The sequence below is a fragment of the Pseudopodoces humilis genome, chromosome 9 (assembly GCF_049639895.1).
Source record: "Pseudopodoces humilis isolate 2021_Gansu_Grassland_sample_001 chromosome 9, ASM4963989v1, whole genome shotgun sequence".
NCBI classification, from domain to species: domain Eukaryota; kingdom Metazoa; phylum Chordata; class Aves; order Passeriformes; family Paridae; genus Pseudopodoces; species Pseudopodoces humilis.
Genome location: NC_142208.1, coordinates 22,236,886 through 22,264,071, shown reverse-complemented (window position 1 = coordinate 22,264,071; position 27,186 = coordinate 22,236,886). Strand labels below are relative to the sequence as shown.

The window sequence follows — 27,186 nt, the reverse complement described above, 5'->3', positions numbered from 1 at the left end:
GTAGTTCCCACAAGGTCCTAATAAGGAAGGAGCAGCCATGAGCTCATCCCCACCACCTTGCAGGTAGGAAGGCTGTGCTGGTCCCGAGTCACTCCGGGTACTGCTTAGGGCAGCTTGTGAGATCTGTCCCTCAGGCAGCATAACCTGGGGCAAGGTCTGCACAAGCAGGTTATCAGCTGGCTCCTTCATCGACCACGCTCAGGTAGAGCACCAGGTAGTATTTCCTCAGTGGTACTAAAGGGGAGTTAGAAAGTGGAAGATCAGCAAGAGGTTATGAAGCAGCACGCAGCCCCTGTGAATACCCAGTGAATTTATTACATTTGTAAAAAAAAAAAAAAATTAAAAAATTAGCTGCCTCTCCCAGAGGGAGGGAGAGAGAGAGGGAGAGAGAGGGAGAGAGAAGAGTCTCTCATAACACAGAAAGGAGCACAGATCCCCCGGTAGCTTTTCATGCCTGTCTGCCTGCTGACATACTGACACAGAAAGTGACCTATTTTCATGCGAGCAATAATGAGTGAATAATCAGAATTTTTCGGGCACTTCCTTTGCCTCCGTGATATTTTCTAGCTTCCTGCTTTGCCACTACTGAGCCTGTTGCTCAGTCAACTGCTTTCCAGTTCCCCAGCCTCGTTTCAAGTCTGTCGTGAATGTTGGTCCAGGGAAGACACAAAAGTTCAAAGAGTCCCTAAGTGCATTCTTGAGCACATACTTCTGAAGCTGATAAACCCTAGCAACATTCCCCATCAGGTCTAGACATGAGAATAAATGTAGTTACAGTGTAGCACATTTGTTTCCTAGAAAGACTGCAAATTTAACTACTACCCACCCCCCCCTTAAAAAAAGCCCAAACAAACAAAAAAAATCACACCACTCCCAAGGGAAGAAGGGAAATTAATTTGAACTGAAAAGCTGAAGAGTAGGGCCTCGACAAATAACAGAGGGAGGCTGAATGCAGATCCTAGCTCCAGAAACTGCTGGCAGCAGCCCCTCAGCAAACCCTGACCGCACCGCAGCCCACAGGCAGAGTACGTGGGATGACAGCGGGAGCCAGCGCGGCCCGGGTGGCTGGGGCAGAGCTCGCTGTTGGGGCCCGCAGCCCCCTCTGGCTGCCAGAGCTGGGGGCCGCCCCGCATCGCCCCAGTTCGCTCCGGGGTACATCCGCCAGCATCTCACCGGCTGCGGAGAGAGCGCGCGGTGCCGCCGGCCGCGGGGATGCTCCGGCACGGGCAGTGCGGGCCAGGCGGGCCAACTCCTCGGTCCCCCGCGTAGCGTCCCGGTCGGCGGCCCCGCTCCGCCGGCCCCTCCCGCCGGGGCGCCGCAGGCCGGCTCCCGGTCGCACGTGGCGCGGCGGCCGCCCGCCCCCCGCCCCGCGTGTCCCGCCGCGCCGTGCAGTGCCGTGCCGTGCCGTGCCGTGCCGGCTCCCCGCTGCAGTCCCGGGGCGGCGGGCGGGCGCTGCGGTGCCGGCACAGCGGCATGGCGGCGGGCCCGGGGCGCGGCTGCAGCGGCGGCGGCTGGGGCGGGAGCCGGGGCGCCGCGCGCCTGCCCTTCTTCTCGCTGTCGCCGCGGCCGCCCGCCGGGGCCGCCTGGCTGCTGGGGCTGCGGCCCGAGGACACGACGCCGGGCCGGGTGTCGCTGGAGGGCGGCGCGGTGCAGGCGGCGGAGGGCAGCCGCTTCCTCCTGCGCCTCTACTTCCAGCCGCCGCCCGAGGGCAACGGCAGCCGCGGGCCGGCGGGGGAGCGGGAGCCGCGGCTGGTCTTCATCGAAGAGGCGGCGGCGGGGAGCACGGCGACGCGGGGCCCGGCGGAGCGGTGCCGGGAGCGCGGCGCCTGGGCCTCGGACGTGGAGGTGGTGGGGCCGCTGCGCTCGGGCGGCGCGGCGGGCTCGGCGCTGGCCGAGGTGCGGGTGCGGGAGCCGCGCAAGGGCGAGGCGGCGGCGGCGCCGGGAGGGCGGCTCTTCTCGCTGTGCGCCTGGGACGGGCGGGCCTGGGCGCACCACGGCGCGGCGGGCGGCTTCTTGCTGCGGGTGCGGCCGGCGGCCCCGCCGCTGGGCACTTGGCTGCTGCCGCTGCCCGAGGCGGGCTGGCTGCGGGCGCTGGGCGCCCTGCTGCTGCTGGGGCTCTCGGCGCTGTTCAGCGGGCTGCGCCTCTCGCTGCTCTCGCTGGACCCGTTGGAGCTCCGCGCCCTGCGCACCAGCGGCTCGGCCGCCGAGCGGGAGCAGGCGCGGCGGGTGCAGGCGGTGCGCGGCGGCGGCGGCACCTACCTGCTGTGCACGCTTCTGCTGGGGCAGGCGGGGGCCAACGCGGCGCTGGCCGGCTGGCTCTGCGCCTCGCTGCCCGGCGGCGGACCGGGGGCGGCGGGCGGCGGGCCACGGGGAGCGCCCTGGCTGCCGGTGCTGCTGTGCACCGCCGCCGTCTTCCTGGGCGGTGAGGTGCTGCCCTACTCGGTGTGCTCGCGGCACGGGCTGGCCATCGCCTCCCGCACGCTCTGCCTCACCCGGCTGCTGATGCTGGCCGCCTTCCCCCTCTGCTATCCGCTCAGCCGGTTGCTGGACTGGGCGCTGCGGCAGGAGCTCAGCGTCTTCTCTACGAGGGAGCGGCTGCTGGAGACCCTGCGCGCCGCTGGCCCCCACGGCGACCTGGTGCGGGAGGAGCTGGCCATGGTGCAGGGCGCGCTGGAGCTACGCACCAAGGTGGTGGAGGATGTGCTGACACCGCTGGCCGACTGCTTCATGCTCCGGGCCGATGCTGTGCTGGACTTCGCCACCGTCTCTGAGATCCTCCGATCTGGTTACACCCGCATCCCCGTCTATGAGGGTGACCGGCGCGACAACATTGTCGACCTGCTCTTTGTCAAAGACCTGGCCTTTGTCGACCCCGATGACTGCACTCCCCTGCAGACTGTCACCCGCTTCTACCGCCGCCCGCTCCATTGCGTCTTTAATGACACGCGCCTCGACACGCTGCTTGAGGAGTTCAAGAAGGGTGAGGTCGCCGGGCAGCCCTTCCCATGCCCCCCGGGCTTCCCCTGCACCCCTTTGTACCGCCAATGATTTCCAGGTCAGCAGCCTCTGCGGGCAGCCCTGCATGGCCTCCTGGCAGGATGTGGCAGGTACCAGGGATGCTGGGGGGAATTGGTCCCTGCATGTGCTGGTGTGTCGATGACCCTGGTGTCACCTGGTGGAACATTCCCGGGTGGATTGAGGGCCAGCAGTCCTTGATGTACCCGTGATGTTATGAAGGCTGTAAGAGCCTTTGGCCTCACAGGTTGCTGGCTTGGCAGGTGAGCCTGTCCCGCAGGGGCTGATGTGTTTGCAGTGGCCTGGCAGCATGGGCACGGTACCTGCCTTGCACCATTGCCCAGACAGCGTTCGCTGCTCTGTTCTGTGCAAAGGAGTTTATGACAGGAAATCGCTTCTCATTACTCAGCTTTCACATTTTCAGCTTAGCAGTGAGAAGGAGGTCTATAAAGTGTTTCTATGCAAGTGGTTTAAAGGAAGAAGAAAAGATTAAACCCTTAGAAAGCGCTGTACTTTTGCAGCTGTGACAGCATTCATAATGCAGCAGCTGCCAGCAGCCTGAGAGATGCTGAGAGCTGTATTTCATTAACCATACCTTGAGAATACGCACAGCATGTGTTTTTCCCTCCCACTGGGAATTGTGTTTTGCCGCGTGTTACTCACTACGTCATACTGTGGTGAGTCTAAGAAATGGCTGCAGCAGTGACATGCTGCATTATGTAACGTGCGAGGGCAGCGCTTGGCTCCTGGGCTGCCTGGCGCCGCTGTGCCGCAGGCAGAGCTGGTCATGTGAGAAAGACCAACCTGGTCCACTCCAGATACAGAGAAAGCCTCTCTGTGAGTCATCTCCTGCTCGTTTTTAGAGGTGGGAGGAGGAGAGGACAAGACATTTCTCGGTGTGCCAGCAATGTGCTCATCAGATCCGTGCAGGTCAGCATCTTCTCCAGAGATGTTCGGCTGTGCTCCCACTGCCGCTCAGGATCGCAGGCAGAGGAGTTCTGTGTGCCACCACCTGCCCTCTCTGCCTCTCAGCAGAACTGGAGACTCCCAATGGAAAAAATCAGAAAATTCCTGGGTTTTATACAAGACTGTTAGCAAAAGCATTGAGATTGTTCTCTGGGCTCAGCCTTGGTGAGCTGCAGTAGTTCATGCCCACCTCCTTCCCCCCCATGCCAGTTGTCTCTTGTCATCCCAGTTCCTTACGTGCTTCACAGTTCCATCCTGTGTTTTCCTGCAATAGCACTGAAGTTCACCTGAGGTCTCTTCTACCCCTCTCTTGCCTAGAGATATCAGATGATTTTGGCACCCTCTCCCTTGGTCAGGATCCCCTGCAATTTATCTGATTTCCTTTGATATACTTTCCCTTCCAAATTCCTTCTAGAGCCTGGAACCCTATGGATCAATAGAGCTAAAAAAATGGGCTTGTGGTTGCTTCGTTCTGTGCCCTTTGCTTGCTGTCCTCTCTGCCCTCCTTAAACAGAGCTGTTTGGTGTGTGCTGCTCCCTGGGCTCACAGGTATGCTAGCAAACCTTGCTACCTGCCCTGCCCTTTCATATGCTGCTCTTCATCTCAGATGAAGATTATCCATCCTTCTTTAACTTTGCTCCGTTAAACTCTTGGCATAACACTTCAGGTTCTTTCTTCTTTATATCTGTCTGCCATTGTGGCCTTCTGGAGTGTTTTGCTACAGTCCCTATTTAGAGCTCTCAACCCTTTTTCTGTTCCCACCTCACTTCTCCTTGTCTTTTCTGACCTACATGGATGAAAAGCCTTGCTTTTGGTGTTCGTATCTAACTCGCACGGTGTTTAATAATTCCATTTCTTCCCCCAAATGTTCTTCTTCCCAAGAATTGATGCTTTCTTCTGATTCATCTTTCCCCTATTTGATCACCCCCAGCACCCTGAATTTGTAAAGAATTACCCCCCAGCCCAGCCCTGAACCTTCCTAAACTCTATTTTTCCAGTTCCTAGTACAGGTTCTTGTGCTGGCTCCCATAATGTGACAGATGTTAGCTCCCTGCTGCCTCCAGCCCCATCCACTGCTGCATCAGCCCTGTTCACTTGACTGTTTAATTTCTAAAATAAAGATTCCCTGTTTGTAATGAAGAGTCTTTATCACTGTCTCCTTTTCTGTGTCCGTTTGAATTATGGTGAAGTATCTTGTTTGATCCAATCAAGGTTGCTTTCCATGGCCAGGTCTTCTGAGACACCTTCACTAATTAGAAAGTAGGCTGATCACTTGTTGGCTCAGCGAGTGTTTAATGAAGGCATTCATCACTTCACACATCCAAGGTGCCTGCAGGACAGCAAATGCTCCCACTGATTAAGCCCAGCCTCTTTCTAGGAAATTAAAGTCTCTGGTAAGGATGGGCATTAATAACTACCTCCAGGTCCTTATGTCCCTCACAAGCTGTTAGAAAAGCCAGCTTTTCTTTCCTTTTCTCATGATTAACTCAAACAATTTTTGTGTCTTTAATTTATTTTTATTATTATAATGTTTACACAAAATACCTATAACATTTTATATCCTTCTTTCCTGGATAGCAATGTGTACTTCAGATCTGTTTCACTAATGATTAATGTTCTGCCACATTCACTATACCCATAATGTAATTTTTTTGCATAATGTATAAGTAACACAATTTCACTGCCAGAGCTCCTTGCCACAGTACACAAACATTTGTTCTTTCTTACTGAAAATGTCAAGGGATTATTAAATACAGCACATTGAGACTTGCTCACACCTCCAACAACGCTTTCATTCTGTCTCCTACTCACGATATCTCACTGTTCTCCTTGTTTACCTGAGGCATTTATTTTCTCTTGCTGTTCTGTCCCAGCTATGAAGATAATCAGCCTTTTCTCCTCTTTGGTCTTCTATAGCAGGGTTTGAGGAGAAGCTTTCCTTCGTTTGTTTCTAGGTGTGCTCACACTAACCTCGTCTGAGTGCAGTTCCATTAAGATGCATTGATGTTTGCCTCGATTTTAATCCACAGATGTGTCAGAAACTGCCTCTCCCGCAGCAGGACCGTGTGTAGAAGGGATTACCTTCCACAGAGCTGTAGCATCAGCTTTCCATTTAATTTAATATTTAAACTGTATCAAATAGTAGCATACACACCAAGGGAGCCACTGGCCCAGCGTTGGGTTATGGTGCCCAAGAGCAGCTGTGAGCTCCTTGTTAACAAAAGCTGGCCCCTGCTCCATCACAGCAGAACTGGGCAAACTCTTCAGCTCTGCCTTTTCACAGCCCTGCTGATGTGGCCATTGTTTGATTTCTCTTTCAGTACTGATTCCTGCAGAGGGGTGGTTAAATTGGGCGTCCCGATGGGAACAGGGAAAAGCCCAGAGAAGACCAGAGAGGCCATCTGGCCTGCAAGGGAATAGTGTAGAGTCCAACCCACAGCCCAAATGAGGAGGGCAGCTCCAAGAACCACATAGAAAAACAACATTACAGCAGCATGAGACAGGTTCAGCTGAGGAAAGGAAATACTTGTGCTGCAATATGGTTTTGACTTCATCTTCTCAGCAAAATTTAGCAAAAAGAAATAATGAGGGCTAGTCACCCAATTTGCCATCTTTTCAGGGAAACTAGACACAGTCTTTTATAGAAGGCACACACAGTTGTGCAGCATTAACTGAGAAGTGCTAAGTGAAAGACCCTACAAAAAAATGTGTCCCCTCTTCACTAGAAATAAAAGAATACATACCAGTACAGTAATTTTGCCACCTGAAGCCTGGTGAAAGAAGATGAAAATACCAAAGGAGTGAAAAAATTGGGAAATAATCTCTTGGCAATTGATATTGGTACACCTTGGAGTACCTGGCTTTATTCTGGGCCCCCAGGAGAAAATACCTAATACACCAAAAAAATTATTGCACCATATTTAGCAAGCTAAAGCTATGTTGGGAGGCAGATGAGCTTTCTGTAGGATAAACTTTACCTAGGGAATGTGGAACTATGAGGAATGGTTTATGCATTTATTCAGTGTGAAATGTTGTGGGTGAGACAATCTGTTTTTCCTCCTTTCTTGAAGATAACCAAGCAATGCATATTGCAGCTCTCCAAGTCCAGTGATATAACTCCTCACAGAAGAGCACCTCCTTGCTTTGTAGTGCCTCTGGGAAGTCATAGTCTCGTCCCTTCCTCAAGTTGTTTATGGGTTTTGTTGACTGACTTCCTGGAGGGATCTATATACAGCACTGGCACCTTTCAGCAAGTAACTTTCCTCTGTCAGAGGAGCAGTAGAAATTTTCTCTTAATGTTCATTTTCCTACAGCAGGGCAGAGGCTGAGCTGCAACTCAAATTAGCCTTCTGTGGCTTGGCATCTTTTAAGAGTTACTAAAAATAAATTCTCCAAACCCTGAACTTTCAGGCTTAGCAGGGAAAACAGCCTGTGGAGGATAACTCTGCCCTAGGGTCTGTCTTTACATTTCAAAGTGTTCCACAGCCTGTATTAGACTTCTGCAAATTGAATGTAGCTGGAGAAGGTGCTTACATTTGCCAGAAATTGGGGTCAATACCATTTCAGATGCTTTTTGTACCATCTTTCTGATCCTGCAGGCATTGTAAGCACACAGTATTGCTTCAAATTTAACTCAACCTTCAAGAGATTTCTGCAAGTGCAATAGTCACTCTGCTGGGCACCTTGATGAGCTGAAGCAATGACCTTCCAAGGCAGTTATATTGGGTTAAGGAGCCAGTTTTACCCAGGAACTATCACCTGTCCCCTGGAATAAGAGCAAGTGAGCTACTGACAGACAAAAAATGGTCTCAGTGTCTCATGCTGCAATTCTGCCTGAAGCATTTTTGTGCTTTTCCTGCTTAAACTTTGCTATATCTTACTGTGTAAACCCAGGACTGCTCTACCCCACCCCAATAATCCCAGGACCAGGCCTGCTCTGGGAAGGCATTCAGCAGAGCAAGAAGGGAGCCAAGTCCTTGGGCGCAGGGCACCCTGGCACCCACTTCCCTCTTCATAGCTGTCAAAGGCACCATCACACTGAGCTGCTGGGTACCCAGGAGGTCAGGATCCTGTTGCACAACAGATGGAAGATGAGGTTCCGTGTCCCCTCTAATCTTCCTGCCCTCCTGATCTGCAGTGGTGGTAGATCAGCTATTCCAAATATCCCTTATTTTTTCAGTTTTGCTTAGGATTAGGAAAAGCATTAAAAGATAATATGAGAAAGGCTACAGACAGATATAAGCAGGTGAAGTTTTTGTCTCCAAGAAAGGTCTGGGTTAGGTTAGGATTTACAGTTTTTCCTTTAAATGGCTCTTATTCCTGACCTGGAGCTGGGTGACCCTGCAGCCCTCTTGGTTATTTCCCCCCTGCTTAGATGTACATTTCCTCTAAACACAATGTGTGCTTTCACCCATGGTGCAGAGTTGTGGTAACACAGGATCACTCTCACATTTCCAGTTCAAAGTGTTCCCCACTTTCTTCAGATGCAGGTCAGCAAGAGGACACAGAGATGCTGGCAGGCCCCGAGAAGAGCTCTGAAGAAAAGCACACAGAAAATAGATTTCAGTTACATCATGGTTGTTTCACAAATCAACCTTATTTAAAAATTCTTCTTTCTTATTATTATTATTATTTGCCTTCCATTTTGTAGCTGTGAATGGTTCAGGCACAGATTTATGCCTGTACCTTTGATCTCTTAATAACTGCTTCAGATCTTACCATAAAATTTATGAAAACTAATTTCATGCTCAGGATGTTCATCCTGTGGAACAAGAGACAAGGCTAAAGCACCTTAACATTCCTCTGTCAGGGTACCTGTATAAAAAAATGCTAAAGAAGTAGTCTGGGCTATATTTGAACCCAACAGTACTTTCTTTCCCAGAAGTCAAGGTCTTTCCATGTGTTCAGACCCCATTCCCTCATTGGGAAAGATGCTTTGAGGTGGATCTATGAGCCCAAGGTAATTTAGGTGTCTATGAAAAACAAGGCTTTTAAAAATGGGCATAAAAGCTTTGGATATCTGTTCAGATGCTTGCTCCATCTGGAAGCTCTCAGCTGTTTATATTAGCTCTGTAATTTAGCATTTTGAGGCATTAACTTTCCACTGAAGCTGTTGTTTGAAAAGAGCAGATTTCATGTAGCTCATAAAGAATTTAGTGCAGTTGTATCCCATGCTGAGCAGACACTTAATCACCTATAGACTTCCTGTGCGAGAGCAGTCCTGCGGAGGCCGGCAGGGCTGCTCGAACAAGAAAAGTTAATTGCCCATTTGTTCTAGCCTTTGCCAAACCAAGGCTTTGATTCTCAAGTGTTTCACTGTGCTTTCCTGCATCAGCAATAGCCCTGTAAAGTTCACATGTGACAGCTTGCTAGTGGGGAAGCAGCTCACCCTTATAATTCATCTCATTTGAGCTATCAAGCAGTGGTTACAATAGCATGGTTTTTGGAATCAGTTTTACAGATCTTAAAACTGTTTTAGATCATGTTTGGGGGGTTGTTTAAATGATTTACCTCCCTGTTATGTTCCCACTGAGGGTAACCTGCTGGATAATGGCTGCAGAGGCAAATGTGACCCCTCTGGCATCCCCAGGTCTGTCCCTATGCCACCTTCCCTTAGACATTCTTTCCACCTCATTGCCCAGATTCTGCCCTTGTGCATGCCCAAAAGGCTGCTTCTTTTCCTCCTGTGCAAGTGTAGCAGCTCCCAGGGCTGGGCAGAGGGATAGAGCTGCCCAGGAGGAAATTGCCCATGACCATGCAGCCAAGGCACCTGCAAACCCTCCACCAAAATTTATGGGGCCTGTTAAAGAGCTGATGGGAGGAGATACAGGACCCGGTCAGGTCAGGGGGTGGGGCACAACTTTGCAAATGACCTCATGTCCCTCAGGTGGGAAATCGGAGCATGTCAGCCCTCTCCCAGGGGGGAGCAGCTGCGAGCAGCACGCACAGGTTGCACACTTAAAGCACCGGGACTGGCTGGCATTCAGGGCTTTTTGTGCCATGGCAGGCATGGGCTGGGATCAGCTCTCTCGGTACGGGCAGCAGCAGCCACACTGAACTGCAACAATTTTCCATTGTTGGGTACCTGCTCCATTCCTAACCTGGGTATTAGCCTGGAAACGTGAACCTGAGGGTTTGGAGTGTGAATACAAGTGTTTATTTTCTGTGAAAATAAAGGACTCTGGAATTCTCTAACAGCCCTACTGGCTCTGCCCCCAGTGCAGTGAAACCATGGGTCTCCTCCCAGGCTAATGGTGCTGGGTTATTTCTAAATAATCTCATTTGCAGCTATGTGAACATGGAGCTTGAATCACATTTCTAGTGTAAATTGCAGTGTCGATGTAGGTGTTTGGCCAAAAAAAGAATTGCCTCCGTCACTCTCTGACTGCCTTTAAGTAGCACCTAAGCTTTTTGTAAGGGGTTGGTGGTTTTGGGTTGCATGTAAATGTCATTAACAACAATCTCTCAGCCAAAAGAAATAACTTTTTCCCTCTCCTCGCTCACCCGAGGACTTGTAGGAGACCAGATGGCCCCAGTGTTTGGGAGCAAAGTTTGGCAAAGGAGACATTTTCAAAAGCTGGACTTTGCTAAGATGAAACGTAGCTGTTGCTGCTGTCCTGCAGCCAACTCCTCTGCTTTTTCTTTTTAAGTTCCATGTTCCTTTATTACCCACTGAACAGAAAATATGTACAAACCTACGTATGAAAGGAGTGAAATAGTCCAGTCCAAAAAACATGCTGAATTTTCAGTGCCCCAGGGCTATTGATTTGGTTTTTTAAAGTGCATCTCGGTGCTACTTGCTGCAATGTTATGTTCTCATTTCTAAATCCGTAGGCGTGGGAGGCAGCGAGCTGCTCTCTGAAATCTTGCAATAAAAGCTTGGTATGAGGAGAAGGGAATTTATACTGTGGAAAATGCCCAAGATTTGCTGTGAGAAATGTATAGTGCTGATCTTCAGCTGAGAAATGTCGTCTGCTCATCTCAGATCCAGGGCAGGGTTATTTGAAGGTCACATGATCCCCAGCAAATGTGTTTGTGGGACTGCCAGGCTCTGGGTGTGCTTGTCCCTGCACCTCTGCAGGGACAAACCAGGAGGGACTGTGGGTAAGGAAGGAGCTGAGCACCAGGCAGGAGCCCACCCTGTCACATCTTGTTCACATCCCTCGTCGGGAGCAGCAGGAGAGCTCGTTGGGATGGGTTTATGGGAGAAGAGAATGCAGAGGCAGCTGCATAGCAGAGGGGACCTGCCTGTTTTGGGTGACCACTGCTGCTCAAGGAGCTCAGCTCCGAGCCCATGGGGAAAATAAGGTGTTAGCAGCTTCCCAGAGGTCACCACAGGACTTTTGAGTTTGTGCAGGAATTGCAACAGGAGACCTCAGGGATGCAGAGCAAACAGAGGGAGCAGAAGTTTCTGGCTGTTGTGCCAATGAGGGTGCTTTTTCAGTAAAAAAAAAAGGTCCAGAATCTGTGTGCACAGAACCACAAGAAACCCAGTGCTGTTCATTGGCAGGTCCAAGAATACACTGGAGCTAGAAACCCAGAAGTTGTTTGTGGCTTGGAAGTTGGGTTCTGGTCAAGATGCTGAGCAGGACCATAAATCAGAGCAGCCAGTAAAGGAAGGGAGACATTGAAAAAGTCAAAACATCTGACAGAGAGCTGGACATGCAAAAACAAATAGAAATGTTTCAAGTATGCCAAAACCAAGAAACTTGAGGATGTGTCAGCAGAGCTGCCAGCTTACAAGGGACAAGTGAGGAAGCTGAAGCTGTGATCCAGAACACTGGAACTTCCAAGCAGGAGTCAACATCATTGCAGCTGAAGGTCCTGGTCTCACTCTGCTTGTTTAAGGTAACATAGAGAAGATGCTGTCAAGGGCAGGGCTTGGAGAAGAATTTCAGGTGAAACCTTATGGGTTGAAAAGTGTTCAGTGTCTGTATCCAGATGGTTCACCCAAGAGTTCTGCAGGAGCTGGGCTGAAAGCTGCAAATAAACATATGTGTTTCTGCATAAAAACCAGCTGCTGTTTCAAGGAGATGGAGGCTTGGCCCGTATTTTAAGAAAAGCCTTAGGATTGGTCTAGACAATGATGGATAGAAAGCTGAGGGGGAGCTGTTCCTGGCAATTTAATAGGAAAGATAATTAGCAACAGAATAAGAAAGCACCAGGAGGATATGGGAAATCAGTAGAGCTAAGGACACATTCACATTTCTGTGTTGGAGAACATTGTCTCATTGCTCTGTTAAGAGCTGCTTCATGCCCATGAAGCTGAGGGTAAGGAAGAGCTAGTATGATGTACACTTCATTCCTGCACAGGAGGCTTTCAAAGAGCTGAACAGATTGACTCAAGGCTTGGGTAAAGAGAGGAGGTGGCCCCAAAAAAGGGCTTACATCTACAAATCAGTCTGGACAGCAGCTGCCCTGTTAGGCTGGGCTGCGTGTCCAGCCCTTCTTAGGCTAGCACAGGTAGGATGGGTTTGAGTGACAGTGTCTGCTGTGATCTGTGCCTCCCACCAAACCCTGCCCACCTGCCTGCTCATCACACTGGGGACTCCTCTCAGGATCACTGGGGCAGGTGTCTCACTGCCACTCTGCTTTTCCCCTGCAGGAAAGTCCCACCTGGCCATCGTGCAGCGGGTGAACAATGAAGGGGAAGGAGACCCGTTCTACGAGGTGATGGGCATTGTCACCCTGGAAGATGTCATTGAGGAGATCATCAAGTCCGAGATCCTGGATGAGACAGATCTGTACAGTTAGTGTCCCAGAGCAGCTACTGTGGTTGCAGGAGCCAGGGTGGGAGCCTGCACAGACAGACAGACAGACAGACATGTGGGTAGGAAACAGGCCAGAGCAAATTGTGTCTCCCCAGACTAATTTGCTGTCATGATGGGAAATTCAAGAATGATGGAGAAGTGCTGGTCAGGAAGTTCTGAATGCTCAAGACAGAGAAGTACCAGCATCAGCATTGGGTGGCTGGGCAGGGTCTGATCTAGGAGCATCTATGCTGGGCATGAAATGGGTGGTTCCTAAGCTCATTTGCAACTCTGGGTGATGCATCCAGCCTGGACAACCCAGGGCTTGCTCCTGAGGAATAAGTGTGCGTTTCACCATCATGCTCCCTGTCCCAGGAGCTGCTCCCAAGGCTGGATGCACAGCAGGTTTTATGCACGCCACTGCTCCATCTGCTGCTCCACAGCAGCCCTGCCATAGGGTGCAGCAAGACATGCCTGTCCATACGTGTGCATGGGACATGGGGCCCTGCAGCTGCAGCGGCTCTGTGGCTCCTGCAGGCGAGTGACTGCTGTGCTCTGACTGCAGCTGACAATCGGAAGAAGGAGCGGGTTCCTCACCGGGGACGCAAGCCCCAGGATTTCTCCATCTTCAGGCTCTCAGAGAGTGAGATGAAGGTGAAGATCTCCCCTCAGCTCCTCCTGGCTACCCATCGGTTCATGGCAACAGGTACACTTGCCCTTGTGCAAGCTCTGCAGCACCAGCCCCACAGGGCATCCCTAAGCCATTCCTGGGTTGGGCTCCCCCGCACTGAGCAATTTCCACCTGCCTGGACCTACAACCTGGGCATTCCACTGCCCTACCAGTGCAGGTCTGCATGTGGCTCCCCTCTTGGCACTGGGTGCTTAGGCTGCAGCAGCAGGGCTGTGCAGCTCAGGGGACGAGGGGTTCCCAGCAGTCCCAGACCTGCTGAGCACAGCACCTGTGTGTTGCCTCTCCTGTAGAAGTGGAGCCTTTCAAGTCTCCCTACCTCTCCGAGAAGATCCTGCTGCGGCTCTTGAAACACCCCAATGTCATCCAGGAGCTCAAGTATGACCGAAAGAACAAGAAGGCAGCAGAGCATTACCTCTACCAGCGCAACCGCCCTGTTGACTACTTTGTCCTCATCCTGCAGGTGCCTGGGGCAGCAGCAAGCAGAGGGTGGAAGGGCATGGCCCTGTTTGCTCCCTGCCACCTCGTTCTAGGTGGCTTCTGTCAGCAAAGATGCCCATCCTTTTGCATGGGATGGGAGGGGTTCCTGCAGCCCTGGGTGGGTCAGGAGCATGGGATGACTATCTGAGAGGGTTTTCCTCCTCCTTCCAGGGGAAAGTGCAGGTGGAGGTCGGCAAGGAAGGACTGCGGTTTGAGAATGGGGCGTTCACCTACTATGGTGTCCCTGCCATCATGGCTGTCGTCTCCTCAGGTGAGGCCTCCGTGGGCTCCCTCTGGCACTGCCTTTGCTTCAGCAGCATCCATGGAGGCTAAATCAGCTGGTGCCAGGAGAAGGGGCTGGCCATGGGGTGGGGTAGCTCTGCTTTGGGGCATGGGGCCTTTGGGGCATGGGGCAAGCAGGAGCCCTTCCTCTGCTATTCCCACACCTCCAACTGTTGTTTCAGAAAACGATGTGCGAAAAATGGGAAGCCTGGCAGGATCCTCCTTCCTACGTAAGTATTTTGGGACAGGCTGAGGCCCTAAAACCCTTCTGCAGCACTGGCTGGCTGGAGGAGAGATGGCTTTTCTCCCCATGCAAAACAGCTCAGACTCCGTGCTGAGGTAGACAGAGAAACAGCTTGCTGAGGGGTGGATGCAGAAAAGTCCCCACAGAGTGACTTGGAGGTCCCTTTGATGTCCCTTTGATGTCCTTTTGAAGTTTCTGCCATGTGCTGGGTCTCTACTGGTGGGTCCCTGCATGGCTGGTGCTGCAAGGGGCATTGCCCACACGTGAGTGTTATGCTCATTCTAGGTCTCAGGATAACACCTTTAGAACCATTTGCCTTCCTGAGGCTCAGGGCACAACCTGAACATGAGCCCTAACATTGGGCTGCTTGAGAATTGTAGAGATGGGTTGATTTACCTGTGAGTTATTTGCACATGATGCTGGGAAATTAGCTAAGTAGATACCCAAAATAATTCCTTGGCAAATAATTCCTTGCCAGCAGAGTGCAGGGAATAAATATTTTTTATTTATTCCATTTAACATAGAAATAAATTCTCTTCCTGCAGAGCTGATGGGTTAAGAAGCAGATCCCCTGCTTGCGGGAGTTAAGCGAGGGTTCTGATTAAGGGAGACTGAGAGGTATCCCCTTCTTTGCTATAACCCCTGCAAATGTTTAGTCCCTGGTGGCTCAGGACCAGGTCAAGGTGCTGCCCAATCCCAGTCTGTCACATCCCTCATCCAAACCCCAGATATTGCAGTCACATCTGAAATCCTGATGGTAAGCTGAGATGCTCTACCTGCCTAATCAAAACAGGGACCTACTAAATTCAGTCTTTAGGGAGACGTAAGGAGGAATGTCATCAAGAGAACAGGGGGAGTCTCTTGGGGCAGGTGGCTCATTCTGGTGGGTCCCAGTCTTTCTGCAGCTCTAGGGTTCACCTATTTCCTGCTGCTTGCTCTGCCTCTGTGCAAAAGGCTGGCTTGTGGCCTGATGGATGAACCCTCAGTGTGCAGTCCTGCCTTGCTGTGTGCCCACAGTGCAGTCGGCTTAGCCAGACGAAATCAGTGAAGTGGCCAGTTTCTGTCAGGGTGCTGCTGGATGGCCCAGTGTCCTGTATCCTAGGTGTATCCTCACGGGCCCACTGGGGCTCAGGCAGGGCAGAAGGGAGCTGTGTCAGAGCAGGCATGCATGTCTGCAGTGCCGCCTGCTGGGACACTGCTGCTCAGGGCTCCCTTGCTCCCAGTGCTCACGCATGGCACTGTCCCGAGGCGTTTCCTGCCATGCAGCCATTCCTGCCTGCAGTGGGACAGACCTGTGTCACAGCCCTGGCCAGCAGGCTAGGAGGCAGAGGTGACAGGTCATCTCCTTCGTGGTGGAGGCTGGCATCCCCTTTCCTCCTTGAATGAAAGCCCAGAAGAAATGAGTGTGAGTAGAGTATCACAGCTGAGAATTCAGACATCAACCTAGAACATCTAACAATTTGTTATTAATTAACTGTTGTTATGCAACTGCTTTATCGTCAGCTGATCTTCGGCATTGGTGCTGTGTGGTGACAAACGCTGTGGGAGGGTCAAGCAGTGGGAGCACGGGGTCAGTACTAGTGGTTATCAACTCATCCTTTGCTCCCATCAGGACAAGGTCATTCCGGGCAGTGCTTTGTGCTGGTGTCTTTTTTATTTGCAGAAGGTTTTGATTCAGGAGAGAACACAGAACATTAATTCCTGGGGGAGCAGCAGGGAGATAAGAAAAGGGGACTGCAGGGCAAATTTCCTGGGGGTTTTACATTTGAAGCAATTTTAAAACATTAATCACATAGGCAGCAGATAGTTCCTAGAGTGTTGCAGTTGTGCTGCGGGCACAGTGGCTGGATGTAGGGCAGGGCACCTCAGGCAGGAGGGCTGGCAGCTGGAGGAATCATGGCAATGGCTAGAGGAAGGGGCTGGCAGCCAGCAGGCTCACATTTCCCACTGCTCCCAAGGTGGGCAATGGCAGTGGTGAAAGCAGAGACTGGCAAGTGTTAAGGAGTGCATCACTCACCCTGTGTGTTGGTCTCTCTGTGCTACCCCAACCCCTGTGGCATGGCCCAGGAGCGCTGTGGAGGGCAGCAATCACCAGGAGGGGAATGGCCTGCCCTAGAAATTGTCACTGCTGCTGTAACCCATGGCAATAAAACATGGAAAGTGAGTGTCTATGATTTACCTTCTCTGTGGCAATGGGTCAGGTAGCCCCAGATGCAGAGTCCTGGTTCTTGCAGTTCCTGCAAGGATCAGCCCCCAGTGGGTAGCTCTTCTTGGCATCACCTGAAGGCTATTGAGACCCAGGACCATGCAAGGAGCTGCAGGCAGCCTGATATGAATCCCTTTGCTTTGCATCACCCTGAAGAGCTTCTGTCAGCCCCTGCCTACAGCTGTGGGGCTGGGCAGCGACTTTTGCAGAGCATATTCTTTCTCTGCCATGTGCCTACACACACAGAAGCCTCCCTGATGCCAAGTGCAGGGATTTAGCTTTCATCCATTTCCCAGGTGGTGTAAGCTGACCACAATGTCCACTATTCTGGCCATGGCTGATAAAGGGCTAGAGCCAAGTGCCAGCACTTAACCCACAGGGGAAAGATGCTTTCTACCCATGCCAGGGCTCTAGGAAGCTGTGTGGCTCTGCAGACAGGCCTGGCAGGAGCAAATCCCCCTGCCAGCCTCACCTCCCTGTACCTCATCACAGAGCAACCTGCTGATTTACAGCTTTCGAGTCTGTGTTCCTGCTGGTGGCCCTGTCCCCAGGACTGACAAGCACCTCTCTCACCAGAACAGAAGCAGGAGGGTGTAAAAGGGGTGGGAAGGGATGCTGCAGACAGCAATGGGAGCTCAGCCCAGGACTGCTGGCACTTGATTCTTTTTCTTACTCTTCCTCTTGGTCTGTATCCCACCCTCACCTTCATCCCTCACCTTTCCCCTGGGTCCCCTCCTTCTTTATCCCTCCCTCTCTCTGCAGTGCCTGTCTCAGTGTCCCGTACTTTCGCCTTCAGCAGAGGGGACTCCCTGGCTGGCTCTCCAGGTAACAGGGCATGGCTTTGGCCAGGGACCTCTGCATGTGACAGGCTCTTTCCAGCACCCTGTCCACAGAGCCCCAAGCCCCCTCCACCCTGCATGCTGGGCAGTACCCACAGTGCCCCTGGGCAGCCCCTCACTGGTTGGAGCATTGGTGACAGACTGGGGACAGCAGTCCTGCCACAGCCTCCCTGGTATGGTGCAAATCCCTGGAAAAGTGGGATGGGGGCACGGGGGAGCCATGGGCAGCTTGGGCTTTCTTTGGTGTGCGCTTCCTGTGACTTCCTGCACTTAGCACTTGGGGTTTTGGCTTGCTGCTTTTGGTGACAGTGACCTGCAGCCCTGCATGCCTGCTGCCCCACCCCCTTTGCTTCCTGGTGATCTGAGTAATAAAAAGGCATTTTAGCAGCAGAGCAAAGTCAGCACCATGTCACCTATTCAAGGAACAAGCTGCCTTTGTTCCCTTATAAATCACTGACTAGACAAAATCCATCATGCTGTATGTCAGAGGCCACACCGTGTGTCAGAGACCATCAGTCAATGTGAATGACAGGCCAGCTTGCCATGGCAGCCTCTCCTCCTGATCTGTCATAGTCGGGGTGAACAGGAGCATGCCCTTGAGGCAGGTTAAGCAAATACTCCCAGGCTGCTGGCTGCAACCAGAAGCTGTGCCAAATGCGGCGCAGAGAGCCGTCCGTGACAGGCAGGCAGCTGCCCTTTCCCCAGCTGCTGGCACCAGCTCAGAGTCCTGCCCAGTCCCTTTGATTTGTGTGGGTCTGGCGTGGCACAGCCCCCACACCAGCGCGCACCGAGGAGGACAGGCTGCGGAGCTGCCAGCCCCGTGTCCTGGGGAAGAGCCGCTGGAGGTGACTGGTCCACCTGGGCCCTACACCAGCAAGCCAAGCAGCACCACGAGCCAGAGTGAGTGTTTGCCTCTCTGCTGTCCCCTCCTGCAGTGAACAGGTCACCGTCGCGCTGCAGTGGCCTCAACCGCTCCGAGTCCCCCAACCGGGAGGACTATGGAGGCAGCAGCACGCAGCTCCACAGCAGCAGCAACAACATCTACACGCCCGACTACTCCGTGCACATCCTCTGCGACGTGCAGTTCGTCAAGGTATGGGCAGGGCTGGCAGGGACTGTCCCACCCTGGCCACCCCTGTCCAGGTGCCCTCTTGCCCCGCTGAGCCCCAGGAACCTGGTGGGTGCCCAGTGGGTGCTGAGGAGTCCTGCACTTCCTCCTGCTGTCTGGAGGTTTGGAGCCACCAAGTCTCCGAGAGGTCCTGGTGGGGCTGGGTGCCCACTGAGCTGGGTGCACGTCTGTGTGCCCAGGTGACCCGGCAGCAGTACCACAACGCGCTGGTGGCCAGCCGCATGGACAGCTCACCCCAGTCCCCCGACATGGAGGCCTTCGACAGGGATTCAACCAAGGCCTCAACTGCACGGGGAACCCCACAGACACCCAAGGAGGACCCTGCCACCCTCCTGAATGAGAGGAACAGCATCATGTGTGAGTCACCCAACAGCATTCCTTCCCTGCCACAGGCCAACGTTGCATGTCCCCTAGGGGGGTCTGTGCTGGGACCCTCTGGCGTGATGCACACACCACCTCTGGGATGCAGCTGCACGTGGAGCAGGGCTCCTGTACAGTGCAGGCCTCTGCATACCCACACCTGTGGATGCCTGCAGCGTGCAGGCACGTAATTCTTCATTGCCTTGTGCTCGTGTCCCCCGGGTTCCCTGGCAGCTGGACCTGCTGCCGTGGCTGGCATCCTGGCATGTCCTGAGCCAGGGCACAGCACCTCCCTGCCCTGTGTCCCTGCAGGCAGCCGCTCCGAGGGGCCGCGCAGTCCCAGCGAGTCGGTGTTCCTGCGCATGGAGGGCATCCCCTTCATCCAGGAGGAGCTGGCTGACAACGAGGAGAACAGCAAGCGGCAGAGTGAGTCTGGCTGGGGGGGACAAGCACCTGACCCCAGGGGTGGCTGGACACGGTGCCCCAAGGCACTGCAGCCATGCTGGGCTTTTGCAGACAGTGAGTGCTGCGGGACTGTCCTGGAAGCGGAGTCCCCGGGCAGAGAGGCCGGGACCAGCTCATCGCCAAGCAGCTCTGAAGAGGCGCTGGGCAAGAGGCTGCTGAGATCCCTCAGTGAGTGACTGACCCAGGGATGGCACACCCAGCCAGGGGAGAGCTCTGCCTTGGCACCCCACTGCCTGTGTCAGCTGTTTCCTAGCCCTGTTCTGGGACACCCTGCATGGGGCTGGCGTGGAACAGGAGACAACCTAGTTCCCTGTCAGTACCTCAGCAGCAGGCAAAACTGCACCTAGGGCTAGCTCAGGCAGAGCCAGCCACTAGGTCCTGGCCCAGGCACCCAGGTGCCCTGAGCACCTTTGGCTCCCAGCACCCCAGCCCTAAGTACCCTTGCTGCTGCAGGTGGGCGCAAGCAGCGGACATCATCGGAAGGTGAGAAATCGCCAGAGGAAAGCTCCAATCTCGCCCCATTAATCACCTGAGCAGCAGCGTGGCCAGAGCACAGTGCTGGAGGCCCATGCAGACTGGAGGTAGGAACCTGCCTCTTGGTGCCACATTCCTTCCTCAGCAAGTGGGAGATCACTCATTTTAAGTAGTATAAAATCAAGTTTCAGGCAGAAAAGCCAAATGGGGTGGTTTGGAGCCCATGTAGGTGTGTTGCTGGGGGCTGGAGCAGGGTCAAGGGATATGGAGCAGGGTCTGCTCTCAACAGCAGACTGGATGTCAGAGACTCGAGTGAGACCTTGGCTCCCATTTTCACTAAAACCTGTGTCTGCACAGGTTTTATGCCCCTGTACACCCCTGAGCCTGGCTAGGAAAGGTGCTGCAGGCTTGAGCAGCAGTAGGTCAGGGAGGACAAGCTCTGGCCACCTGCACCAGACTGTGCTTGTGTCTTCCAGGTCTGCAGCATGGGGGTCTCCTGCCGTGAGGCTCACGTCCAACAGCAGGAGGTCTGCACTCGCTCGCTGCCTGTCCGCCCGCTCATGCTGCCCCTCCCTGCAGGACTTGTGCAGAGCCCCATCCCCAGGCGAGAAAGGATGTACCCCCGGCAGGGCTGAACCACCCAGGCAGCCTGGACCAGCTAGCTGGAGTCTGAGGGCCCTTGCCCAGCCGCTCCCTGGTAGCATCTGGTCTCAAGGAAGAGGTGGAAAAGGAAAGGTGAAAATGTCTGTCACGGCATCCCTGCAAGCAGTGCAGGGAGGGGCAGCCCAACCCAGAACTGCCCTTTAACATCATTTACCATCCCCATCCCAGCGAGGCCTGGAGCCCCGCCGCGCTGCGTGCTGCAAGACGTGGTCTCCACCATGAGGAGAACGTGCTATTTGGGGGTGCCACGTGCAGCTCAGGGCCCCAGCACACGTTTGTGCCGTGCCTGGTGACACGCCCGCTTGCAGCGCCTCGCTCACGCTGACCATGGACACAGCACTCCCAAAGCCCTGCTAGGCACAGGGCAAGGAGCCCCCTCACCCCCGAGTGCAGCCCCCTCCCTGGGGAGGGCTCTCTCCACGCTGCACTGGACCATCCTCCTCTCCACACACGCCTGCCGGTGAGAGGGAGGCTCGCACCAAGACTTCGGGGTGGGACAGACCAGTCAGTAGTTTTTGTAGAGGCTCAACGCAACGGGGATATCAACATTAAAAGTGATTTTTCCCTGAGCAATGCCTTCTGTGTATCCATAGGTGTAGGGAAAGACACTAACCCATCCCACCAGGCCAGGCTGCCCTCACACCCGGGGCCAGAGGTGGCTGGAGTAACACGACTCAACCTCACTGGAGGGAGCAAGGGAACGGGTCAGCAAGTGCTGCCGGATTTCTCGCCGTGAAGCTGGGCTCTCTGCCACTCCTACTGCCAGGAGAGCACTTGGCAAGCAGTGAGATAAGTCCCAGCAGTGCAGACAAGGACTGGGGAAAAACAGGAGTTAGTGTCAGGCCATTGCAAACACAATAGTGGGATACACGTGCTGGAGTACAGCCTGACAGATAACAACAGAAATCTCATAGTCCACCCATGCTGATAAAATTTCAGCTGGAATAACTGCAGCCCTGTCTGGGCACTGCCCTTCTAAGGAAACACACAGCAATTGAAAAGTGGACAGAGGAAAGCAAGGGCTGGAAAACAACCTACCTCAGAAGCTAAAGGAAATTGAGTCACTTAATCTTAACTGGTGAAGGATGTGAAGGGGAGAGAGGAAGTTTCCAAATACATAAAAAGCTGTTGTACAGAGGAAAGGAATAATCTGTTCCCTGTTGCCATGGTAAATGGGATAATTGGTAATGAGCTTACACCACAGAAAAGGAGAAATTTAGGTCACTTGCTAGGAAAAACAAGGCCCTTAAGACTAGCAAAATTCTGATATAGATCACATGGGGTGGGCCAGCCTTCACACCAGGAGGTCTGCAAGGGCAGAAGTGTAAGCAAATATCATAAATAACAAAAGCAGAATTGGTTCCTTAACTCCTCCTGAGATCACCCCTAGGAGTCACCTTTTAACCACTTCCCCCCCATCCCTGTTGTGAATAGACACCAAGAGGAGAAAAAGATCCCCAGCTGCAGAGAGGAGGAAAGGCTGCCTCTGGCTGACTCTCTTGTATGACATAAATACTAACCCAAAAAAGAACAAACAAGAGACCCCAGGTACTCTGTGCAAACACAACAAAGCAATAAGGCACCATTTTTGCCTTTTCTAAGCTGCAGCACAAGCAAATCCATCGGGGTAACAGTGACTACTGCTACTTGACACAAGGAAAGGAGCTGTCCCCTTTCTTCACAAGATCCTGTCAGGAGGCTGCTCTGTCAGCTCACAAATAGATTTGCAGTGACTGCAAAGAGCAGAAACAGATGGTCCCAGCTTTTTCAGTGCCAGAAACACAGGCTCTTGCTGGCAGGCCCTGCTGGAGCCAGTGGGAGTAGATGGTGGTTCACTGAGGCCTGCTGAAAAGGATGAACAGAAGAGATCTGCTTTTTGACATCCAAGGGGCGGGCCAGGAGCCCTGAGCCAAATGGCTGGAAACACTTGACCATCCAGAAAGCAACCACGGACAGACAGGCAGGAAGAGCTGGGCAGCACAGGGCAGCAGGGCAGAAAGAACACAAGATGAATACAGGAGGAACTGGTTGGCTTCATGTAGTTGCAGGGAGCTCTCAACAACACTCTCCCAGTAAGAGCCCCCCTTTAGTAGTGGCTGTGATTGTCAGAGATGCAACACACCTGAGAGAAAGGGACAGCCTTGAAACAAACTAAGTGGACAAACCAGGATGTTGAGGCTTTAACCTCAGCCTGGGGAGAGGTCCATATGGTCTGAAGACACGTAATCACAAAAGGCAGGGGTAGCATACAGAGATGAAGGTTTAATTTCATGTCAGCAACACAAAGAAGCAATTATCACAATTACAAATATTTGCTCGTATAAGGCTCAGAAATTGGGAAGGGGTGGGACGGGTGGAGAGAGGAAGCTAACAACAGCTTTATCCCTCTCCAAAATACTACTGAGTGACATTAGTTCACAAGCCATGTGAGATCTCAACCACAGTGCTGTTATCCCACAGTGCATTGCACTGGCACCAGACTTTCGCCATGATCAAAATGATCAGTTACATGGAGTTGATTCAGACGTGATAAAGATGCAGCTCTAAGGGCCTGGAGACCAGGTTGCTGTTGTGAAACAAGAGCCAAGGTGGCTCATGCTGCCTGACCTCCTGGGGGCACTGGCTTACCACATTGCAAGAGTCACTTAAAAAATATCAGAGGGTGATTATCCCTGATTGAGCTACTGCTCCCATCTTTATTAAACCCCAAGAGGTGTGGGAAAAGGCAAGCCATGAGCAGAGATAGACATGGACTACACACTATAGCTTTGGTGACTTTATGTAAGTTTGGTTGTTCATATGCTTCATTGGATTTTTGTGACAGCTTCATGGATGGACTTGGCCACATAGTCCAGGTTCTTGGTAGTTAGACCACACATGTTGATGCGCCCACTAGCCATCAGGTAGATGTGTTTTTCCTTGACCAGGTACTCCACCTGCTTAGCTGGGGAAACAATTGGACAGCAGGTCAGAGCAGTGACCCACAGCTCAGAAAAGCCCAAAGAACTAGGCAGGGATGCTTGAATCTTTCACAACAAGCAGAAGAGTTCAAGCACTGGCCACTAAAATACTGTGTGATGTTTCATCCCTCCCCAGCCACAGATGCAAAAACTCCAGTGAGACAGAGAGATTCCTGCTTGGACTGCTTCAGCACAGTTCACCCACAGCAAAACTGTCCCCACCCAATCCTCCCTTCTACGGACCACTTGATACTTACGGTTCAACCCTGTGAAGCTGAACATGCCAATCTGCTCTGTGATGTGGTTCCAGGTGCCTGGAGTCCCAAGGGCCTCCAGCCGAGACCGGAGCTCTGACCGCATCAGCAAGACCCGATCTGCCATTGTCTTCACGTTGCCCTTCCTGCAGCAGGCGGGAAGCAGAGCATGAGGATGGGCACACGTTTGGTTTGAAGCCATCGGGCCAAGCCTGACTCTCAAAGAGACAGCTTCCGTTCCTCACCCTCTCCCACCGGCCCTGGCAACACGTACCACTCATCAAAGAGCTGCGGGGAAGAAAGTGTAGTTGCCACAATGCGCGCTCCCTGGGAGGGAGGGTTGGACCAAGTGGTGCGCACGATCTTCTCCATCTGGGATAGCACACGCTGCACATTGTCTGCATCCTTCCCCACCACGGTCAGGTTCCCCACCCGTTCATCTGTGGACAAGGCAAGAGATGTGAGCCATCGGTTCCACACGTCGTGGCAAAGCAGAGAACTCCCCATCCCTCAGCATGCCAGCCCCATCTGTCTGGGTATGATGCTATTGGGCCAGCTTACTGCCAGACACTCACTGTAGAGCCCAAAGTTCTTGGAAAACGACTGTGCACAGAAGAGCTCAAAGCCCTCGGAGACAAAGAATCGCACAGCCCAGGCATCCTTGTCCAGGCTGCCAGAGGCAAACCCTTGGTACGCAGAGTCGAAGAATGGAAACAGGCTCCGGCGCTGCAAGGAGGAACAGTGTTAGAGGGAAACCCCCTCCCCACAATCTCTCTTTTACCCCCCACAGTACCCGTAGGAGGGAAAAACGACCATTGAGTTTCTGTGTGAATTCAAAGGAAACATGGTCCAGCAGCACCAGACTGAAATACTTTCTTTCTGCTGGGGTAAAAGAATAGAAAGACTAAAGTGGTCAATAAAAGTCAATGCAGGACAAAACTGCATTTGAGGACAAAAGAAGTGCATCACTCCATATGCTACTATCCAACACCTGCCTGTGGATAATCTTTCCCGCAGGAGAAACCTCAGTACAGCCCATTCCACAGAATGTGAAAACAAGAACTTGGAGGCACAAAAAGAACTACAACGTATGTCTCCTCTGAGCACAGACAACCAACATTCTGTTGTCCACCTCTCCCTTCAACATCTGCCTTGTGGGACTCTTTCAGCTTCTGCCACATCTCATGCCATTCTCCCAAAGCCCAATGCCCAGCAGCTGCCCATACCTTCATGACAGCAGCAATCTGCTTCCACTGCTCAGGAGCAGGGTCTGTGCCTGTTGGGTTGTGTGCACAGGCATGGAGGATGAAAATGGAGAACTCCGGGGCTTGCTGAGGAGAGAACAAATCTTGGTCACATACACACATGGATGAGACTAGGCACCCGCAGCACAGGGAGAGGCCTGGAGCTACTCTGGGCAGAAACAGCCTCTTTTGCAGTGAATCCACTTCCCAGCACAGCACACCAGATACTGAAAGTACAGCACCAAGCGTAGCCCATCCCATGACAGTTTTACTCACCTCCATATCATTCAGCAGCCCCTGGAGATCCAGACCCCTCTTGGCAGCATCCCAATAGTGGTAGGTTCTAATATCTTTGAAGCCAGCATCCATAAACACAGAATTGTGGTTCTCTGAGGAAAGAAATAACTTCTCAGAAAAGCACACCCTACCTCCAGCAAGCTGCCTTGTCCAGCCCCAGCATCTCCCATTACACACACGAGAAGTGCCCAGGCCCCTGCTGGGAGCGGGGCTGTACCTCCCTCACTCGCTGGCCCACAGGGCTCCCTGAGAGCAGCACTCACCCCAGGATGGAGCAGAGACGTAGACTGGGGTGGCCGTGTTGTTGTTGCCATTGTACCAGCGCCTCAGGAACTCTGCACCAATCCGCAGCGCGCCCGTCCCGCCCAGGGACTGAACACCTCCGACCTGCAACAGAGACACTTGCCAGCACTGTCCACCCAGGGCAGCACCGCTATCGGTGCACAGAAAGCACAGGTGCTCGCAAGAGTGAGACAAGGTCCCAGACATGTCCCCTGGGGTCAGCTCAGTCAGAATGCCATCCCCTTCCCGTGGTCTTCAACTGTCTTCAGTGCTCAGGCCCATCTGACAACTTCTACCATTATAAATAGACTCCAACCATTCCTGCTATATTTTGGCACGGAACAGATTCTCAGCTAGTAGTTTATTTCAGGAAAGGTGGTATATTATCTGACTTGGGTTTCCTGTGGGGAAACTATTAAAAGATGAAGGAAAACACACAGTCCAATCACAAGCCATGTTCAGTTTTTTCCCAAAACCACAACTACTTGCACAAACAGTTCCAAGTGCATGGGTTCACCGAGTAAGCTACAATCAAGAAAGACCATGTCCAAGAAACCCCCAAATCCTGCTAAAATGCTGGACCTCTAGGCGTTTGTGCTCTTCTACTCAGTCTGCTGTAGAGACACCCCAGGGACCCCGGTGCTCCCCGTCCACCACATACCCGTTTCTCCTTGATGGCAGGGCTATCATCGCCCAGAGCGATCCGGGAGGCGTTGGCCCGGAACTCGGGCAGGCCCAGGATGGGCAGATATTCGTGGTTCAGGCTGTTGTCGTTGGCGATCATCTGCTCCACTTTCTTCACCACCGGCAAGACCCATGGCTGCCCCTCGTCCGTGCGGTAGGCTGCGGTAAAGGGAGCGCCGTCCTTACTGCACCGTGGGGACGCTGGCCCGGGACACCGAGTACGGCGGCCCGGCCGGCCCCGGGCTGCCCCACGACCTTGACCCGCCGGACCTCGCTGCCCGCCCACCCTCCCGCGTCCGGCCGGGCGATCGCCGTGGCCCGGCGACCTTTGGGGCTCGGGGCCCGCCGCCGCCGCCGTCCGGAGGTGGGGGAGGTGCGGGAGCCGCCGCAAGGGCACCGACCGGCCTGGCCCGCGGGGAACGGCCCCGCCGAGCGGGGCGAAGCCACGGACTCACCGCCAACGCCGAGGTTGACCTTCCGCGAGTCGCTGTCCTCCCGGAAATCCGCCGTGAGCTTGAAGACGGCGACAGGCGGGGAGGTAGGGACGGCGGCGAAGATGGAGGCGGCCATGGCGGCGCAGCCACTGCGCTCCGCTCCGCTCCGCTCTGGTTCGGTTCGGTTCGGTACGGGCGGCGCGCGGCGCTGGAGGAGACGCTCACCTTCACCGGCGGGGCGGGGGCCGCCGCTGGTCGTGACCAATCAGCGCTCCGCACTCGGCCCCGCCCCCGCCGCCAGCCAACGGCTGTCCCGCCTTGCCCGGCGCCGCGCGGGCGGCCAATGGCGGCGAGGAGCGCGCCCGGTGACGCAGGACGCAGGCACCGCCCATGGGCGGTGCCCCCAGGCCGCCGCTCCGCTCTGAGGGGGGCCGGTCCCGCCGCCGCGGCCCGGCGTGCAGAGCCGCCTC

The 27,186-nt window shown here is 53.6% G+C and overlaps 2 protein-coding genes and 1 long non-coding RNA gene across 5 annotated transcripts; 1 reads left to right on the top strand and 2 right to left on the bottom strand.

Moving 5' to 3' along the window:
- The first annotated feature begins 1,473 nt into the window (after positions 1–1,473).
- Positions 1,474–21,120, top strand: CNNM1 (cyclin and CBS domain divalent metal cation transport mediator 1). Of its 3 annotated transcripts, XM_088059768.1 has the most exons (13): positions 1,474–2,980; positions 12,587–12,730; positions 13,297–13,437; positions 13,713–13,882; positions 14,071–14,170; positions 14,364–14,411; positions 17,394–17,456; positions 18,406–18,563; positions 18,779–18,956; positions 19,272–19,385; positions 19,476–19,592; positions 19,878–20,005; positions 20,375–21,120. In XM_088059768.1, the coding sequence occupies exons 1-12, from the start codon at positions 1,474–1,476 to the stop codon at positions 19,955–19,957; spliced, it is 2,820 nt and encodes a 939-aa protein (XP_087915894.1). In that variant the 3' UTR covers positions 19,958–20,005; positions 20,375–21,120. The 3 variants fall into 3 exon arrangements, with proteins under 3 accessions (XP_087915894.1, XP_087915893.1, XP_087915892.1); XM_088059767.1 differs by having other exon boundaries at positions 19,272–19,592; positions 20,478–21,120; XM_088059766.1 differs by having other exon boundaries at positions 19,272–19,592.
- LOC148183789 (uncharacterized) lies at positions 3,044–9,842 on the bottom strand. The gene is made up of 3 exons (XR_015773215.1): positions 9,493–9,842; positions 8,701–8,743; positions 3,044–8,516 (listed from the first exon to the last, which is right to left on the bottom strand). It is a non-coding gene; the product is annotated as an uncharacterized LOC148183789 (long non-coding RNA).
- Positions 21,121–22,803: 1,683 nt separating the features above from the next.
- GOT1 (glutamic-oxaloacetic transaminase 1) lies at positions 22,804–26,974 on the bottom strand. The gene is made up of 9 exons (XM_005520655.3): positions 26,738–26,974; positions 26,260–26,441; positions 25,580–25,703; positions 25,296–25,408; positions 25,002–25,106; positions 24,351–24,501; positions 24,050–24,215; positions 23,779–23,921; positions 22,804–23,505 (listed from the first exon to the last, which is right to left on the bottom strand). Exons 1-9 carry the CDS (start codon positions 26,850–26,852, stop codon positions 23,366–23,368), a joined length of 1,239 nt encoding a protein of 412 aa, XP_005520712.1. The 5' UTR covers positions 26,853–26,974; the 3' UTR covers positions 22,804–23,365.
- Positions 26,975–27,186: the final 212 nt, after the last annotated feature.

Excerpts from the sequence above, each read along its gene's own strand:
- GOT1 (XM_005520655.3), bottom strand. The coding sequence starts at position 26,852 with ATGGCCGCCTCCATCTTCGCCGCCGTCCCTACCTCCCCGCCTGTCGCC. Across the intron at positions 26,442-26,737 it reads GGTCAACCTCGGCGTTGGCG|CCTACCGCACGGACGAGGGG; the intron begins GTGAGTCCGTGG and ends CCTTTACCGCAG. Across the intron at positions 24,502-25,001 it reads AGATTGCTGCTGTCATGAAG|CGCCGGAGCCTGTTTCCATT; the intron begins GTATGGGCAGCT and ends TCCTCCTTGCAG.
- CNNM1 (XM_088059767.1), top strand. The coding sequence starts at position 1,474 with ATGGCGGCGGGCCCGGGGCGCGGCTGCAGCGGCGGCGGCTGGGGCGGG. Across the intron at positions 2,981-12,586 it reads GCTTGAGGAGTTCAAGAAGG|GAAAGTCCCACCTGGCCATC; the intron begins GTGAGGTCGCCG and ends TTTCCCCTGCAG. Across the intron at positions 19,593-19,877 it reads GAGGCTGCTGAGATCCCTCA|GTGGGCGCAAGCAGCGGACA; the intron begins GTGAGTGACTGA and ends TTGCTGCTGCAG.